This window comes from Cucumis sativus, chromosome 6 (genome assembly GCF_000004075.3).
Source record: "Cucumis sativus cultivar 9930 chromosome 6, Cucumber_9930_V3, whole genome shotgun sequence".
In the NCBI taxonomy this organism is placed as follows: domain Eukaryota; kingdom Viridiplantae; phylum Streptophyta; class Magnoliopsida; order Cucurbitales; family Cucurbitaceae; genus Cucumis; species Cucumis sativus.
In genome coordinates, this window is record NC_026660.2 from 6,133,814 (window position 1) to 6,151,637 (window position 17,824).

General features: G+C 33.6%; 4 protein-coding genes across 9 annotated transcripts; 3 read left to right on the top strand and 1 right to left on the bottom strand.

Annotated features, from left to right (window-relative positions):
* Positions 1-236: 236 nt before the first annotated feature.
* On the bottom strand, positions 237-1,538 carry LOC101204287 (BAHD acyltransferase At5g47980-like). Its single transcript, NM_001308877.1, has one exon. The coding sequence runs from the start codon at positions 1,536-1,538 to the stop codon at positions 237-239; it is 1,302 nt and encodes a 433-aa protein (NP_001295806.1).
* Positions 1,539-3,368: 1,830 nt separating this feature from the next.
* Positions 3,369-5,866, top strand: LOC101207333 (cytochrome P450 87A3-like). The gene is made up of 8 exons (NM_001305692.1): positions 3,369-3,589; positions 3,933-4,263; positions 4,358-4,756; positions 4,857-4,946; positions 5,033-5,111; positions 5,212-5,318; positions 5,449-5,576; positions 5,776-5,866. Exons 1-8 carry the CDS (start codon positions 3,369-3,371, stop codon positions 5,864-5,866), a joined length of 1,446 nt encoding a protein of 481 aa, NP_001292621.1.
* Positions 5,867-6,589: 723 nt separating this feature from the next.
* On the top strand, positions 6,590-11,233 carry LOC101204046 (adenine DNA glycosylase). 6 transcript variants are annotated; one of them, XM_004140517.3, is made up of 8 exons: positions 6,590-6,797; positions 6,908-7,370; positions 7,445-7,504; positions 7,832-7,951; positions 8,025-8,122; positions 8,309-8,847; positions 9,341-9,447; positions 10,419-11,233. In XM_004140517.3, the coding sequence occupies exons 2-8, from the start codon at positions 6,987-6,989 to the stop codon at positions 10,503-10,505; spliced, it is 1,395 nt and encodes a 464-aa protein (XP_004140565.2). In that variant the 5' UTR covers positions 6,590-6,797; positions 6,908-6,986; the 3' UTR covers positions 10,506-11,233. The 6 variants fall into 6 exon arrangements, with proteins under 6 accessions (XP_004140565.2, XP_031743608.1, XP_031743605.1 ...); XM_031887748.1 differs by lacking the exons at positions 6,590-6,797; positions 10,419-11,233 and adding an exon at positions 9,683-10,110 and having other exon boundaries at positions 6,813-7,370; XM_031887745.1 differs by lacking the exon at positions 6,590-6,797 and having other exon boundaries at positions 6,814-7,370; positions 7,448-7,504.
* Positions 11,234-12,392: 1,159 nt separating this feature from the next.
* LOC101203800 (U2 small nuclear ribonucleoprotein A') lies at positions 12,393-17,266 on the top strand. The gene is made up of 8 exons (XM_004140516.3): positions 12,393-12,638; positions 12,727-12,767; positions 14,391-14,520; positions 14,925-15,130; positions 15,875-16,048; positions 16,446-16,496; positions 16,617-16,766; positions 16,897-17,266. The coding sequence occupies exons 1-8, from the start codon at positions 12,557-12,559 to the stop codon at positions 16,900-16,902; spliced, it is 840 nt and encodes a 279-aa protein (XP_004140564.3). The 5' UTR covers positions 12,393-12,556; the 3' UTR covers positions 16,903-17,266.
* Positions 17,267-17,824: the final 558 nt, after the last annotated feature.

A 17,824-nucleotide genomic window follows, 5' to 3' on the forward strand; every position in this document is an offset into this window, starting at 1 on the left:
TGTTATATATAATAATTTTTCTTTGATTAACTTTACAATATTCCTTAATTTTACGTGAATACATTATTTATTGCTATGAAAAAAATAAATTAAAAAACGCATATTCAATTATTTTTATTTTTATTTATAAATAATAGAAATTAAAAAAGAAAACAGAAGATCAGAAACAACAAAAAGAAGGTGAGAAACAAAGTTTACAATCCAACCTTTGTTATTACAAACAACAGCATCTTAAATTAATCTTCAACCTGAAGAACATTTGGATTAAACGATCCAAATTCAAGCAAATCTTCATCACGTTCAAACACACTCATATCTTCTTCACTCAAACTCACCAACGTCTCAATTCCCTTTCCGTCTTTTGTATCCAACAACAAGAAAAAGTTCGAAAACATCGAAATCCCACCAATGAACCAAACAGGGCAACCCCATCCAAAATCCGCTTCATAAAATTCAAATCTACTCCAACTACTACACAAATAGAAGTTCTTCTCTCCGTTATACGGACCATCTGGATCCATTAACGTTTTGAAATAGCTCAAGTAAGCATCTGTATCTTGATATTTCTTGTACCCATTCTTCTTAAACTCTTCAATCGCTTCCCTCATCAACCCCACCATACTTTGTAACTCTAACTCTGCCCCCACTGCCGTCTCCGGCGTAACAAACCCGATGGCATTACCCACTGAGTTTTCGGGTAAATTGGGTTTTAATATTTTCCGGAGATTCACAGCTTGGCCAAGAACTGAAGCTCTTGAAACTCCGGACGTTGATCTTGAAGCAGAGACAGCGGATTTCCATAACAGAGCAGCTATAGCTTCGACACGTGTTGGGTTCTTTACTGTCGAACTAGCAGCTTTAGCTTTAAGGGAAGCGATTTTGGAATGAGGGAAAACGATTCTCTTCGTTATTCCTTTAGCGTGAATTCCTGAATCTGGAGTTGTTGGTGATGCAACCGGGAAATTAGGTGGTGGCAAAACAGAGTCGCTAACGAACTCTGGTTTTGAAAACAGAGGATTATCACTACCGGAAACATTAATGGAAGTCCATGTTTTAACAAACGAACTAATGGACGACGCGTCGGAAATCTTGTGCGACATGAGTAAGCCAACCGTAATGCCTCCGCATTGAAACGTGGTGGTTTGGATGAGTACAATACATCCTTTGTTCGCGAGATGAAAAGGGAGGAATTGGTTTAGGGAATCAACATTGAGATGAGTGAGAATGTCGTTGAGAGAGTAGTTGGCTTCGGCTTCGACGAAGATAGCGCCTTCGTCATTGCAAGAAATGGAGAGGTTGTCGTCGTTAACTCGGCCGGCGAAGGGGTAGAATTGGGTTAAGGTTTGGGATAGTGAAGATTTGAGGTGGGAAATGGAGGGAATTTGATTGGGTTTGGGAGAGTAGAAAAGAAGAAGAGGAACATAAACAGGCAAAGCTAGTTGATCTAAGAAGGAGAAATTCAAATGGTTATGGGTTTTAGGAGTTGAAATGGAAGGTTTGATAATTTCTTCATTGATGATATCTACTTTTAGAGCCATATGATATCTCTTACGTTCACTTAAGATTTGGTTACAAATGAATATGAACAACAAACCCCCAAAGGGCCTCCCTTTTAAGTCGAATCGTTTGAGCAACATTCGTCGTGTATCACGTGTTCTTTTCCTACTATTATTGAATTTGTTCAAGTTTTTTCTGGTTGTATAAGTTTTCTATATATTATATTCATAAATTTTAAAATGGGTAAGTTACAAATTTATCAATTAAATGCAAAATAATCAAGTATATAACAACATTTTTAAAAAATTAATATGATAAAATTTGTCGAATTCGATTATGTTTGTAAATATTGATAGATCATTAATAGATAATACAAATTTATAACTATATGAGTCTATTAGTGATAATTTTAATATATTTACAAAAAAATTTAAAAACCTTCTTATATCCTTAATTATTATTCCTAAAATTGTCACTAATTATAATTATTCTTTTAAAAAAATTTATTTACATCGTAGATATAAAAATTGATTTTATGTTGGATAGAGAATAGTGGTATTAAGTTTTTATTAGATTTCTCGATGTTTTTATTGATATTTTCACGATTTTATGGATCGAATAACGGGAATGAATCGATATTTTTCATTTTATTAAAAATATATATGTAATAAATTGTTGTTACTTAATGTCACGACTATATATATAATATAAACTATGAACTATAAAAATATTTATTAATTTAAATAATTTACTTGATTTTTTTAATGTCTATAGTTCTTTTAGAAATTTTAATTGATTTTCACATTTTATTTATTTTTTCATAAGTATTTATATAAATGTGAGACATCTATATAATGGTTTTGGAATTTTTAAAATAATATTAAATGAGTTAATAATTATGTATATTTTTAATAAAAAATTGACATCAAATTACAAAAATATTTATAAAAAATATCGTATAGTAATCATAAGGTTATTAGAGGACTATATGACGATAATCATATAGTAATGAACTTTTAAATTTGTTATTTTTGTAATTTAAAAATGTAGGAACATTAATTCTATTATCATAGCAAATTTTGCTATTTTACAAAGGCGTCATTTTAATATCTAAACTTAATTTATGTATATGTTTCTAATAAGTAATCTTTTAAACTGATCTAACTTAAATTTAAATTTAAATAATATCTCTAAATTATGTTATTTGTTCTAAAAAAAATACTCATATATATATAAAAGATATTAATTATCATTTGAATGGTAAATTTAAATGGTTTAAGTTTTTTGTTTAGTTCCTATGGTTTAGAATGTTTCAACCTTCTTTTGATCTTCTAAATACTATTAAGACTTACCTTATAATATGATATTTAATTATATGAGAAAATAGGCAATATTTTTTCTTATAAAAAAACGTGAATCACATTGTTGCTTGAGACAAAACTTTGGAGATTAATTTAGTTTAATTTAGGCCACAAAAATATCTTATATTATTTTCTGAATTTGGATTGCCATTCTTCATTATATTAGAACAGATAAACACACACATACACACCTATGAGCAGCTCACAGTGTACACATCACACATGCATCAGTGCTTGCTAAGTTCCCAATTAGCCAACTAGTTCATAACTTATATATATATATAAACAAAAATAGTTGAACTATATAGAAAGAATGAAACTTTATATTTTAAAAGAAAATTAAACCCACATGTTATAGTAAGAGTAAAAAGAGAGAGAAGGGTTTGGTTTGGCATGTATCACGTGGCCTTTGATAATGTTGCAAAAGTTTACAATTATATACTTCATTTATATATACTCTTTATTCTTTGGTAGGCTGTTAGTAAAAGAAATAGATTTTGTGAGAAAGTAATGGAGCTTCCATCAGTAATGTCGACGCCGGTGACCGGGTTAGTCGCCGCACTGGTGGTTATAGGCTTGACCTACTTGGTTCATAGATGGAGAAATCCTAAATGTAATGGAGTTCTTCCTCCGGGCTCTATGGGCTTCCCTCTCATCGGAGAAACCCTTCAGCTCATTGCTTCCGGTTACACTCTTGACCTTCCTCCCTTCATCAAGAAAAGAGTTCACAAGTAATAATTGTTCTTTACTATTCTTTTTTTTTTTTTTTTCAATCTCTGTTTCTCTTATATGTTATTTATTATTTGCCAGCAAAAATTTGTTTAGCTTTTTGGGATCTTTGATTTGTATGTTTTTGTTAGTTAATTCAAGTTTAAGTTAAAAGTAATTTTAACAGTTCAAATAATTAAGATCACTTTTGAAAGTAAACCATCTTTATTCAAACAAAAAACACTTCTCAACGTCGAAGCTAAATCCAAAATGTAGGAATAAGTTAGCAAAAGGTTTCTTTTTTCTTATGCACTTATTTATATTAACATTAAGTATTGTTCTTGGGGGGATTTGAATAATGTGCAGATATGGACCCATATTCCGGACGAGTTTGGTGGGTCGATCCATTGTGGTAACAGCTGACCCTGAAATCAACAGTTTCATATACAACCAAGAAGGAAGGACTGTGGAGCTTTGGTATCTAGACTCCATCTCCAAGGTGTTTAAGCAAGACGGAGAGGTTAAAACCACCGCCGGTGGAGCCATCCATAAGTACCTTCGAAGCATCACTTTGAACCACTTCGGTTCCGAAAGTCTCAAGTCCAAGCTACTGGCTGATATCCAACGATATGTTGATAAAGTTTTCACCCAATGGTCTAACCACCCCTCCGTAGAAATGCAACGTGGAACTCTTACAGTAAGTTTCGAGTAAAAAAAAACCAAAATAGCTACTAAACGAGAGTTTAAAATACTAAACTAACTGTATTTATATATTGTTGTGTTGTGTGCAGATGTTATACGATTTCAATGCGTATATAATGTTCGGTTATGACCCTGAAAAGTCTAATGAGAATATAAGTGAGAGCTTAATCACATTAGCTGATGGCTTCATGTCTTTCCCAGTGAACGTCCCTGGAACTAAGTATAACAAGTGTCTTAAGGCACAAAAGAGGTTGGTCAACACGTTCAAGGCTCTCGTCAAAGAGAGGCGCCAAGCCTCTGTTGCTGCTGCTCGTGGGGATTTTCTCGATCAAGCCCTTCGCGACATTGAAAACGAACAGTTTCTCACTGAAGAGTTTGTTTCCAATTTGTTGTTTGGTGTTTTATTTGCCAGTGGCTCTATTTCTGGATCTCTTACCCTGATGTTCAAGTTACTTGCGGAAAATCCATCGGTCGTGAAGGAGTTGACCGTAAGTAATTATTGAAAGTATTTTAAAACATTTAGAAAATCAATCTTCAAACATATATTTGTAATTTTGGATAAAGTAACTAAAAAATATACATGGACAGGCTGAGCATGAGACATTCTTGAAACAGAGAAAAGATCCAAAATCTCCCATCACATGGGAGGAATACAAGTCAATGACATTTACGCTTTACGTAAGTTATAATTATGATAAACGTAACGTTGTTTACCGTTGAAGTGGTTGTATGTATATGTAATTATGTTGCACATGCATGCACAGGTTATATACGAAGTTTTTAGATTATCAAACGCAATGCCTTTTCTGTTGCGGAGAACTACAAAAGATGTGAACATAAAAGGTAAGTAACCATTTTGGATTTAAATTAAAAATTTTGTATAATGCATATGTTATATGTATCAATCTGTATGATGTTGAGTTGGTCGTGAAAATACATGCAGGATATACAATTCCAGCAGGGTGGACGATAATGGTTGCCAATTCAGCTCTTCATTTGAACCCTCAAACCCACAAGGATCCCTTGGACTTCAACCCATGGCGCTGGAAGGTATATTAAAAAGTGTTCCAAACATGTAAACAAACATAGACAGTATAAATAATTGTAGCTTAAGGTAGGAAGCACATATGATCAGGTGTGTGAATATGCAATAACTCACATGAGGTTAACATTGTTGTAGGATCATGACCAATATTCGATTTCGAAGACCTTGCAGCCTTTTGGAGGAGGAACTCGACAATGCGCCGGAGCTGATTACACCAGGGTTTTCATGGCCATCTTCCTCCACACTCTTGTCACCAAGTATAGGTAATCTTAGCTTTCATTAAACTGAAAAACACTTGTCCGCTAGTTGGATTATTGCACTCATTTTTTTTTCAAACCAAGCTGTTCAGTAGTCTAATCATATAATGATCTATCATGTGTTGAACTTTATAAACTTTCACTTGTCTTTGTTTAACTCAACAAACTGCATAATTATTTCTATGTTGGGAATTTCATTTTACAGTTGGAAAAAGGTGAAGGGAGGAGAAGTTTCTCGAAGTCCTATTCTCAAATTTGGAGATGGCATTCATGTCAGCTTCTCAGCAAAAGCTTAAAATTAATCTCAATATGAAATGAATGGAAAATGAGCTAAATCCAAATGAAAAAAGAAGCAGCTTTGGTTTTGTTCTTATTTACTTGAATCAGTACGTTTTGTTTGTTTTATTGAATAAAGACTTGACACCATTTGTATACATACCGAGCGAGTGTAGTTTATCAGTGTCATATTTGAACATCCATTATATCAGGAAGTTAAGATCTTATCCCCTTCTTCAAATTTTATGGTGACCAAATGCCACACTTAAGTAGTTTTGATGCTTTGAAAGACTAATTATCATGTAAAGTATGGGCATGATCTAAATCTTTAACGGCTTGAAAAAGGACTATCCAAATCCTTGCCTACACAACAAAATACACTTGCCCGCCCTATAATGTAAAGTATGTGCATTTCTTGATATTTCAAACCATTAGTAAGAAAAGTATTAAATATGTTATATTAAATTTGCATTACATCCACAAATTTAAACTTTTTTATTGAATTAGTTATTTAAGAGTAATTTTAACTCGTAAAAGTGGAGCGTGGAACAACTCAATCGTTGGGTAGTGAGACTCAGTAAAAAGATAAGAAATCAATTTTTTCAAAGTTATATGTTCATTTTGCTAATTAGTTCCTTCAACGGGGTTTTTGCTACTTGTTAACATATATCCGTTGAGTTATGGCCAGTTCCGTAAGAGGATTCTCCTCCCAATTCGAAGTATTATTCTAAAAGTTTCAATGTTTTCTTAACTATGATATTGATTACCACTTTAAATATACTCAGGACTATGAACCTTAGTAAAGGGGCATTCATCGAAAGAATAATAATAATAATAATTGAACATATTTCATTGTTTCACACCATAACTCATTCTTTAGATTGTTGAACTATTCACTTCTAGCTTTGATACCCAAATCGATGTCAAACTTGTATTTCCCGCCCCAATCAGGTGATTTTCTTCTAACCTTTCTGCATTTATTATGGACCAAGTCCTTGTACATTGCTACATCTTCCATCCATAGTCATTTCTCATTTCTTCTTCCGCATTCTTTTGGTCAGCAACTTTCTCTTCATCTACAATTTGAAGTTGTGGGGATTACTGACGAGTAATCGGAGTAGTGGGTCGGGCTGTTGCAGTATGAGCGACGGAGAAAAGAATGAAAACGATGAGTATATGAAGAAAAATACTGACTTTCGTCGGAAAAAGAAACCCACGACGGAACGGAAACGCCGGGGCCGAAGTCCGTCTAAAAGTGAAGCAGTTGTTGACATTGAAGATATTATGTTCAGCATAGACAATGTTCAAACAATCAGGGCATCGCTATTGGATTGGTACGACCGTAGCCGCAGGGACCTTCCATGGAGGAGCTTGGACAAAGGGGAACCTGAAACACGGGCTTACGGTGTGTGGGTTTCAGAAATAATGCTGCAGCAGACCAGAGTTCAGACCGTCGTCCAATTTTACAACCGTTGGATGCTTAAATGGCCTACCGTTCAACATCTCTCTCGTGCTTCTCTTGAGGTTTGTTTGGAGTTTACTTTGAGCTACATTAATGTCTTCTTTAGTCTGAGTAAATGAATTTCGATGTCTGTTAGGAGGTGAATGAAATGTGGGCAGGCTTGGGGTATTATAGACGAGCTCGTTTTCTTTTTGAGGTAATCTTTACTCTGCACCAGAAGCTTCAATTCCTTTAATATCTGCTACCATCGTTATTCCTTTCAGTTAACTTGGACATGATTTAGGTTGACATTTGAATACGAGTTTCTGTATTTCACTTCTTTAATCGTACTGCAAGACAGTGAACTTTTGGAACAAAGTGTGAATAAATTTGTATTAAAAGATGTTTTGAAAGATGAGGAGGTAATTGTAATCATGTTTCAAATTTTCAAATCTCAATGGTAGTTCACGTTTTTGTCAAAATAATACTAATAAAGTATAAGATAATTGAAATGATGAATACCCCTTTCCAATCTTGTCGTTAGGGTGCAAAGATGATAGTCAAAGAAGGTGGTAGGTTTCCTAGAACAGTTTCTTCCCTGCGAAAAATTCCAGGAATTGGAGAATACACAGCAGGGGCTATTGCCTCTATAGCGTTCGGTGAAGTGAGTGCTTTTCTGGTCTATTTTTTTCCATACTCAACTCACAAGGAGCACTTCTAATATGTTTCCTAAGCAGGTGGTGCCTGTGGTCGATGGTAATGTGATAAGGGTAATTGCTCGATTAAAGGCTATTTCAGGAAACCCAAAAGACCCAAAGTTGATCAAGCAAGTTTGGTGAGCTTTCCTCATTTAACCATTGTATTATCATTGTTTTTATATTTGTTAATGATTCTAAAAATAATAAGATAGAGCTTTTTTATATATTCGATTCATACTAGTTTGGTGTTCATTGCTCATTTAACCGTTCTAATATAATTTCCTTATCTCATCTCTCTTTTTTTGTTGGGGGAGTGGGATTAGGAAGGCAGCTGCTCAATTAGTTGATCTTTCCAGGCCTGGGGATTTCAATCAGGCACTCATGGAACTTGGTGCAACTTTATGCACTCCAACAAACCCAAGCTGCTCAACATGCCCCGTGTTTGATCACTGTGAGGCCCTTTCAATCTCAAAGCATGATAGTTCAGTTCTTGTCACAGATTATCCCGCTAAGGGGATAAAGATCAAACAAAGACATGATTACTCTGCTGTATGTGTGGTTGAGATATTGGAAAGTCAGGGTACACCTGAGTTAGGGCAATCTAGTAGATTTCTTCTTGTAAAGAGGCCTGATGAAGGTTTGCTTGCTGGTCTATGGGAGTTTCCATCTGTCTCGTTGGATGGAGAAGCTGATTTAAGCACCAGGAGAGAATCCATTAATAGCCTCTTGAGCAAAAACTTTGGACTTGAAGCAAAAAAGAATTTTGAAATAGTTAATAGAGAAGATGTTGGAGATTTTATCCATATTTTCACACACATCCGTCTCAAGATATATGTTGAGCACTTGGTGTTATGTTTAAAAGGTTAGAGTTACTTCTCCTTTCACCCCCTATCTGTGCATTAAGTATTCATAAGCTCAGTGACTTCAACTTGCGATAAAACTTAATCTGTATGAGATCTACTTATTTTATACTGTGAAAACTATATGTGCATGTTTATTATCTACCTCTATATCACTTATCGTGGAGATATACTGTCAATTCTAAGCTTGGCCATTGACTTAGCCTAATACTTTCACCTGCTGCATCATCAAGTCAGCCTCTTAGATCATTTTGCTGCATTTCAAGTTGATAACAATGAAAGCTGTTTACTTTCGCTTGGAATTGATTTTTATCTGATTTCTTGAATCTGATGCTGTAGATAGACATGTTTCTCTGTGACTATGCAAAATACTTGGTTCGTCAAAAGCTGTGGATGGCTATGGACTTTTTTCTTTCTTTTGGAAACTTATGAATTGTAGTCCTGTCTTTTTCCATTTCAGTTATTTTACTTTCATATACGTATGTGTTCTTAAAGGTGAAGGTAGCAAGTTGTTTCGGAAACAGGAGAAGAAATCTATATTATGGAAATGTGTAGAGAACAAGGTTATGTCAACAATGGGCTTGACGTCCAGTGTGAGGAAGGTAAGCACAGATGGCACATTTGATGACTTCTCGTTCTGTTAGTTCAATATTACTTCCATAAATATTTAATTTGAAAATATTTATTTTCATCTACTAAAAAATCTCAATCTATCTGCATAACCCTCATTGTTAAATTTGAAAGAAATCTATCTGCATAACCCTTCATTGTTAAATTTGAAAGAAATTCATTCAAGATCGTTTGGGATTCTATGATGCACCAAGCCATTATTTATAGGTGCAGAGTCCACATCGTTTGGGATTCTATGATGGAAGGAACCAATAAGAGGGATTGAGACTTGAAGATGCATTGAGAAGGGATAGACGTTAATTTTTTTTTTCCATGACAAACCTTTTGAGTAATGAGAAGTTGTGTGGCCAAGACATTCATTTAGTAACTACAAATTAGTACTCGTATCGTCACCAATGTTGATTGGTATGGAAGTGAACATTTGAGTTTCAAAATGATATATAAAGTAGATAAAGTGACATTGTCAATTGGTAAGTTAGGATGTCTTTGATCACATGATCACTCTCTTTGAGTGTCTTCGTACATTCATATTTAGATATTGATTGGATAGAGATCTGATATTTGTAAACCGTAAGTTTTGACGAAAGTCAAGAGCATCATATGAAATTATTTCTTCCTATCCGTTGGGGACATCATTATCACCTCTATATTTCTAGTCAGCAATCGTACCAGAACTATTATTGTCATTTTCTCCAAATAAAAAAAAAAATGAAACTGGCATATTTTTCTGAAGCTTCGTTCAACTATCTGTTGTATACACCACGTTATATCTGTCAATGCAATCACAAATTCCCTTGAACATCCTTGTCAGTTAGTCATTAGATGTGAGTTGTATATGTATGGTTAAATGTGAGTATTTATTTTTAATTAGAGAATTGTTTTCTAACCATGTACATGTGTAATGCACAAACAATTATAAGCTAATTTGACATCTTTTCGACAGGCCTATGCCATGGTCGAGAAATTTCAGGCAGGGAAGACATCTTCTAGTTCTAACTGTGCACTACCCAGAAAGAAACAGAAATCTTGAACTGCAGGAGCTCTCGACATTTACATAAGTTTATTTGATGCCCTTTCCATTTATAGATTGTTTTTTAGGGGGGACAACAACTAGAGAATGGAGGAGCGAACTTTGATATGTAGAGAGGAAGGTAACCTCAATTATCAGTGAGCTAAGTTTGCTTTAACAGTCACGTTTCGGTTTTTCCATGATAATGTGAGGACAAAAAGTTCAAGAATGTATTCATCCAGAATCCTTGTAAACCAAAATATTTGAATTCTCTGGACTTTGGTTCTAACAATTCGATAAAACTAATAGGCAAAGTATATCTAGGCTGTCAGTGGCTATATAAGGGCGCCCATGGAGTTTCATAATTGAAGAACTTGGAATATTGTTCAAATGGAATCATAGAAGAAAACTTGGAACTTCATCCTTTTTTGTTTTAAATAATGGAGTTGGGTTCCGATGAGCAAATGAAAGATTTATCCCCCATGCCAGTGGAAAAAGACAGAAGGAAGAAGGGTATCAGAAGCAAATGTCTTTTATAGTCATTCAACAGACAAAGCTTACATGTATGAGGTTGTTTATAGTAAAGAAAATAGTGTTCAGCAAACATGTAGGATATTAGAATTTATATAGTTAATGTCTTGGTTTGAACTTTTTATTTCTTGAGTACAACCGTGGGGTTTAAGATTGAACATCGAACCTCTCCGAAAGGAAGTTATGCCAATATCATTGAGCCAAGTTTACTTTGACCACGGTTTGAAGATTTTCTCCTTAAGATCACAGTTTATATTTGTACCACTAAACCAAATGATGCATCGATGTTCAACGAAAAAAAGAAGTTATTTCCCATGTTAAAGTCGAACTTACTTTTTACTTTGCACACTTTAATAGGTTTGGTATATTTTGTTGTTTCTATCAATGTAAGCTTCTTTTTAATGTCCATTGAGAAAGGCAATGACAGTTTTCTCTTTACAATAAGTCTTGCTTTGAACCAACAAATCTTCTCATTTACTCTGTGTTTTACAACACTATAATTGCATCCAATGGTTTTCTGGGCTTTGGGTAAATATGTTAGTCCCAATTAAGAATATGCCCATATGATATTTTTTATTGTTTTAAAGTATATAGAAATGTTAATTATAATTAGAATATCGTAGATCATTAAAAATAGGAAAGTGATAGCACAATTTTCTCACTTTTCATATTCAAAAAATCAAATTTCTTTCGTATTATATCTTTTATAAAACATCGCGTAATATATAAAACTAATATAAATGTAAATAAGGTTTGATATATATAATAAATTACATATACAAAGTATTATATATTACGATAATATTATAAAATTAGTATAATTGTAAATAATATATGGTATATATATTATAAAACATCAACTAAAAAATATTATATTTTACAGGTAATTTATAAAACTAATATAAATGTAAACAAGATGTGGTATATATATAATAAATCACATATACAAACTATTATATATTGTGATAATATTATAAAACTAGTATAATTATAAATAATATGTGGTATATATTTACTAAATCACATCATAAAATCATTAAAATGAAGGGTATATCGTTAAAATATACGATATATACGCATATGATATACATATCTCTCAATTATCTAATCACGTAGTTTGGTGTTTAACTATATAATTTTAAACAGGTAAAAGAACAAATGACTTACTGTGAAAATTATCTTAGCTTCAGGTGATGGAGAATTGTAAATGTCGATTTGTAAAAAAGATAGCAGCTTACGATTATTACAAAATTGAATACAAATTTGGGTAACGAAAAATTTTAAAATGTTATGCACGAGAATATAGAGATACCAGTTGAGCTAAGCTTATTTTTGGCTAAATTTGTATTTATTGTTTGGTTGATGAAAAGAGGAAGAGGGAGAGACCCAAATGTGAATGGATTTATTTGGGCCATTTGGGAAAGTCCATTAATGGGATCCACGCACCGGTCTTTTGCTGTCGTCTCTCGTCGACGCCTTCCCTTCTCTTCCTCCTAAAGCCCTAAACCCCGTCGTCGTCGAAGAAGAAGAAGAAGAAGAAGATGGTGAGACTGACGGTCGATTTAATTTGGAAAAGCCCTCATTTTTTCAATGCCATTAAAGAGCGAGAACTGGACCTTCGAGGTTCTTTAACTTTTCTCAACTCTTCCTTCTTTCACACTCTCCATCACGCATTTCCTTCTTAACTCTTTTCTTCTTCTTCTTCTCTCAGGTAACAAGATAGCAGTGATAGAAAACCTAGGTGCCACCGAGGTGAGTCATTCCCACTGCCTCCTTATTATCTCTTTCTTTTAAATTTCTGGAACTCGAACATAGATTTAAATTATATTTACATGCTGGCGAGAATCGTTCTGCAAATTCAACTTCACTTCAAATTAGTAATAACAGTTCTCAATTTCTCTATACCATTACGAAGTTTATTTGAAGTTTCGTTTTCCTTGAAGACAGCCTAATAAACTATAATTTGAGGCCATATGCTTTGCATTTTCCCTTGAGTCATAAGAGTTTTAAATTTTATCATATTGAGGATTCAATTGTCGCTTTTAACCACAAGGATCAGATTTGAGTACTAATAGTTTTTTTCCCATAGAATTATGGCTGGTTACCACCTACCCGAGAGGACTTTTGAAAAGTAATGTTCCGTATCCTTTTTGTAAGGCAGAAGTTGGGGTCAAGATTTCTTTTGAGAGAACCCAGCTCACAGTGAATGAAGAGGTGGTTGTGGTTCATAGTTTTCACATCTTTTCTGCATATGATTGATAGATATGAGATGTTAGGCTATATAGAAAGTGATGACCTCCTTTGCCTTCTGTCTTGAGATTAACACTTATGTAGGCCGTAAATATAAAACCTGTTAGGGAGCTTACTGGTGTAAACCAATCAGTATTTTTTTCTTGAATCAAAATTGTGCCCTTTTACCAATAGGACTACTATTTATACTAGTCTTTCTCTTAACCAGAAATAGCAAGCTTAACTAACTACTCTAACAGCTAACAACCAACTTTCCCAACATCCATATCAACTGAAAATTTACCCACATCACTCACGTTCCAAAATAAGCTCCACAAGAGAAGAACCCAACTGGATTAATTAGAGGCAAGCAGTTATTGTTGTTTTGTATAAAAAACAATAATTGTCAAATTGGAGTCAACCTTGAAGTTCACTGACATATGAGAAAAGATGCCGTCTGAATCAAGTTTCCAAAGCAGTCCATCCTTATAAGTGCTTAGCGTTATCAGATTGAGCTTAATAGAAAAAAGGATGCACTCTTTACTTTTCAATCTCCTAGTCTCCTCCTCAAGCCTACATCCCATAGACTCCTGTATCTGTAGATTCTTAATTTCGGTTTTTGGAACATCAGTATCTTGTGAGAAATAGGAGTGTCTATCATCCAACCATCTTTCACAAATGTAATTGTCTCTCATGCCAACTTTGTCTACAATTAAATTACAAATTATCAATGGACCTTGGGTTTTGACAACTCCGTGGCTAACAATCAACTCCATGATCACGACCTTCTACATTTGTGAGCCATCGGATGGGATAAGAACAGCATTTACTCCATAAAACTTCTACACCAGTGCCACTGTATTATTAAGGTTAAATTGCATACATCTAGACTAATCTCCTATTAAAATGGACTGAATACACCAAGAAGGTTGCGCAAACAGACACTTGGTTACAACATCATAATATTTTTTACTTGTAGTGCTTTCTCATCTGAACTCATATGTTTCCTCTTTATCTGTTTGTTTGGGGATAAAATGATTGGCAATTTATCTTGCTTCCACAAAAATGAAAGAAAATGGTGTCTGCTCTTTGTTTCCTTTTATTTTCTAGACATATAACAGTAGCTTTTCCGACCACAAATTTCAGGATCAATTTGATGCCATTGATTTGTCTGATAATGAGATTGTAAAGCTGGAAAATATGCCCTATCTTAATCGATTGGGCACATTGCTGATCAATAACAATAGAATCACTCGTATCAATCCAAATATTGGAGGTGAGCTTTCCATTATGCCTTCATAGTATTATATAGGCACTGTATGGTAACCATTTTGGTTTTGTGTTCTCTTTCAAAATATTATATTTTTTACTCTGAAAATTTTGTTTTGGTGAGTTTTCCACCTTTCATGAGAACACATTTGAAGTCTAAATCAAAATTCAAAAACAAAATCAAGATTTTAAAAATTACTCATTTTACTTCTCAAAATTTTTCTTGGCGTTTTCAAAACGATATTTAAGTGCAGGTGATGAATGAAGGAAATTATATGTGAAAGTATTGTTTACAAGCTTAATTTTCAAAAATAAGAAAACCAAAAAAACAAAATGGTTATTTGATGGGCTTTAGCAGTATTATTTTTGAAATTATGTTCTTAAAAAATCAATTGTCTTTGTTCATTTCAGAGTTCTTGCCAAATTTACATACACTAGTTCTTACAAACAACAGACTTGTGAACTTAGTAGAGATTGACCCGCTGGCATCCCTTTCGAAACTTCAGTTTCTTAGTTTGTTGGATAACAATATTACAAAGAAGCCAAATTATAGATTGTATGTCATCCACAAGTTGAAGTCAGTCCGGGTGCTTGATTTCAAGAAAGTCAGAAACAAGGTAACTTTTTCCTGCATTTGGACCTTACTATTTAAGGAATGGCTTTAATTCTATACTTGTTTCTGCAATTTACATCGACAATCCAGAAACATTTAGAAGAGAATTTCAGGTTTGATTCAAATTTTATATCCGATGGTGTATTTTGAAAATGTTCTAACTTTTAGTATTTGTAAGTATGTAGACCTTGAGTTTTTTTTATTGTATTTAATATGATATTTGACTCTAAGTTGTGTTTTGATTGTGCTAGTTTCTAACAAATCTTAAACTTCTTGCTATTTTTTGAAGTATTATGCAATCCATGTTCTATTGTTTATTAGAGACGAGAGGACACGTTTCCTGCGCATGATAAATGTGCATATGCTCATATGTTAATACCTAAAGAATACAAATGCATTCAGTTTTAATGTCCACAATCATGTGCCTGAGAGTTAGTTTTTTGGCTAAAGAAATAAGAAGTAAAAATACTGAAGAAGTGCCTATAAATAGAGTTGAACTTTATTCTATTATAGTAGAACATCCGTGGACAACTAGGATGTGCACGTGTAAGAGTCACTATTTTTGGACAAGTAGGGTTCCACTCTACTTCATTCAACTCCGATTCAATGTGTGTGCTTGGTTTAGAGTCTAATTTTGTTCTTGAATCTAATTGGTGCATACATACAAAAATTTCCTGTTGTGTTGGACTTTGGGCACTAGATATCCAATGCCTACTGCATCTCTTCATTTCTAAATGTCAAATGACAGGAGAGATTGGAGGCTAGGAATTTATTTTCGTCTAAGGAAGTTGAAGAAGAGGCGAAGAAGGAATCTGTGAAGACATTCGTTCCAGGTGAGGTAGAGAAGGCATCCAAACCTGTGGAGGAGAAACAAACTCCAAACGTGTCTGCACCAACACCGGAGCAAATTATAGCTATAAAGGTGTGTACGCTATGAAAAAAACTTAAGTTCACCTGCCTTTTCTTGTCTGGAGAAAGGTCAAGTTCTAAAACTTTTAGGGTAAAATGCACTTTTGGTCCAGAGTTCAAAGTCAAATTGCTGAAGTTTCAAAACAGATATTTTAATCCATGAGGTCTAGTAAATAGTTCTATATAGTCCTTGACATTTTAATTCATAATGCTTACATGTGAAAAAAAGTGTATTTTTCCGAACCTCTTTTGTTAACTACCATTTCCTCACGGTAAAAGTATAACAAGAAATGTATTTTTAGGGATTAAAAATTCAAATGGCATCACCTAATATATGGCTTTTGTACAAGTGTTTCACCATCACATGTTTCCTACAACATCTTCTGATCAATCCATTTTTCACATTACAGGCGGCCATTGTTAATTCCCAAACCCTTGAAGAGGTTGCAAGATTAGAACAGGTATGCTTCGTTTTCTTGTCTTCTACAGTCCCCCTCCTCAAAAGGAAAATGGAGGAGAAAAATATCTATTTAAATGTTATGGGAGTAATAACGTGAGAAAACTCTTCTTTGTTGGCACAGGCGCTCAAGTCAGGTCAGTTACCTGCAGATTTGAATCTTCTAGAAGACAATACTGCACAAAACATCACAAAAGACAAAGACGATAAGACAATGTCCGATAGCGGAGACGAAGAACATGTAACAAATGATGAATCCACACCTATGGAGCAGGTACCCCAAACCTTTATGCCTCCGATCGGTTGTTTTCTTTGAGCATATTTCTTTTTTATACCTTTGACGATTTCTAGTTAACGATGTATATTATGTATGTTTTTTTTCATTATTCTGTTTGTGGTTGTAGGAATAACAGTAGAAAACTATTGCTGTGACTACTGTGGTGGCTCATCTGTAAGTGTTCATCGGTAGCGATCCTGTCGTGCTGAGTTGTGGACATTTTTAAAAGAACCATTTGAGAAGTCTAAGCATGGCACTTCCCGGGCAGGGGATGTTAGGCGGATCTTTTGCTTCTCTTTGTAAGAGTTGGGTTCTCTTCTTCTTTTACTTTCTTTCATTTTTCCTTTTTCGGGTAAAGAATATTCTTAAAATATGTACGGAGATTTTGTTGTATTTACCACACTTTTGATGGCTTTTGAAATTTCCTTTACTTTAAAATATAATATGTAAAACGATTATTTAGCGTAGTGTGGGGTTTTGCCTCTTTTTTTTGTTCCTTTTATCTTCGAACATTGAAGTCAGAAAAAAGGAAAAGAAGAGAAAAAGTACAATTGGTTTTTTTGTACATTTCAAAAAATACACGTTTGGTATCTCTCTTTTTAACTTATTCTTTCTAAAAGAAAACATGTTTTTAACAACTATTCAATCATTTTTTAAAAATAGATAGAAACTAATAGGTTAAGATCGCAACCATTTCACACTTTGTCATTAATTACAAGAAATTTTTTTTGTGGGGTTGTAAACTTTTACTATAAATTGCCACCAATCTGTTATATTTTTTAAAAGATCCATTTGAAATATGGATAAAAAAAATGCTTTCAATTGAATCTCTAAATTCAAAATTTTAATATGTATTGATGTAATCATTAAAACAATTTAGTTACCTAACAATAAAATAGTCATCAAAATTATATTTTAATTTTTGTTATTTTATGTAGGCATTGTATTTCATAAAAACGTCAAGTTCTTAATTAGTTTGTCCATATTCATGCAATAAAGTCTAACCATAATTTAAAAAACATCACTAAATTTCGGTGCAAAAGTTTAGACGTAGG

What these genes read in the sequence shown, in the direction of transcription:
- LOC101203800 (XM_004140516.3), top strand. Translation starts at nt 12,557, where the DNA reads ATGGTGAGACTGACGGTCGATTTAATTTGGAAAAGCCCTCATTTTTTC. An exon ending in AAAACCTAGGTGCCACCGAG is followed by an intron (nt 12,768 to 14,390) that starts GTGAGTCATTCC and finishes CACAAATTTCAG; the next exon opens with GATCAATTTGATGCCATTGA. An exon ending in AGCAAATTATAGCTATAAAG is followed by an intron (nt 16,049 to 16,445) that starts GTGTGTACGCTA and finishes TTCACATTACAG; the next exon opens with GCGGCCATTGTTAATTCCCA.
- LOC101204046 (XM_004140517.3), top strand. Translation starts at nt 6,987, where the DNA reads ATGAGCGACGGAGAAAAGAATGAAAACGATGAGTATATGAAGAAAAAT. An exon ending in GAGCTCGTTTTCTTTTTGAG is followed by an intron (nt 7,505 to 7,831) that starts GTAATCTTTACT and finishes TCTTGTCGTTAG; the next exon opens with GGTGCAAAGATGATAGTCAA. An exon ending in AAGTTGATCAAGCAAGTTTG is followed by an intron (nt 8,123 to 8,308) that starts GTGAGCTTTCCT and finishes GAGTGGGATTAG; the next exon opens with GAAGGCAGCTGCTCAATTAG.
- LOC101204287 (NM_001308877.1), bottom strand. Translation starts at nt 1,538, where the DNA reads ATGGCTCTAAAAGTAGATATCATCAATGAAGAAATTATCAAACCTTCC.
- LOC101207333 (NM_001305692.1), top strand. Translation starts at nt 3,369, where the DNA reads ATGGAGCTTCCATCAGTAATGTCGACGCCGGTGACCGGGTTAGTCGCC. An exon ending in AAAAGATGTGAACATAAAAG is followed by an intron (nt 5,112 to 5,211) that starts GTAAGTAACCAT and finishes AAATACATGCAG; the next exon opens with GATATACAATTCCAGCAGGG. An exon ending in ACTCTTGTCACCAAGTATAG is followed by an intron (nt 5,577 to 5,775) that starts GTAATCTTAGCT and finishes TTCATTTTACAG; the next exon opens with TTGGAAAAAGGTGAAGGGAG.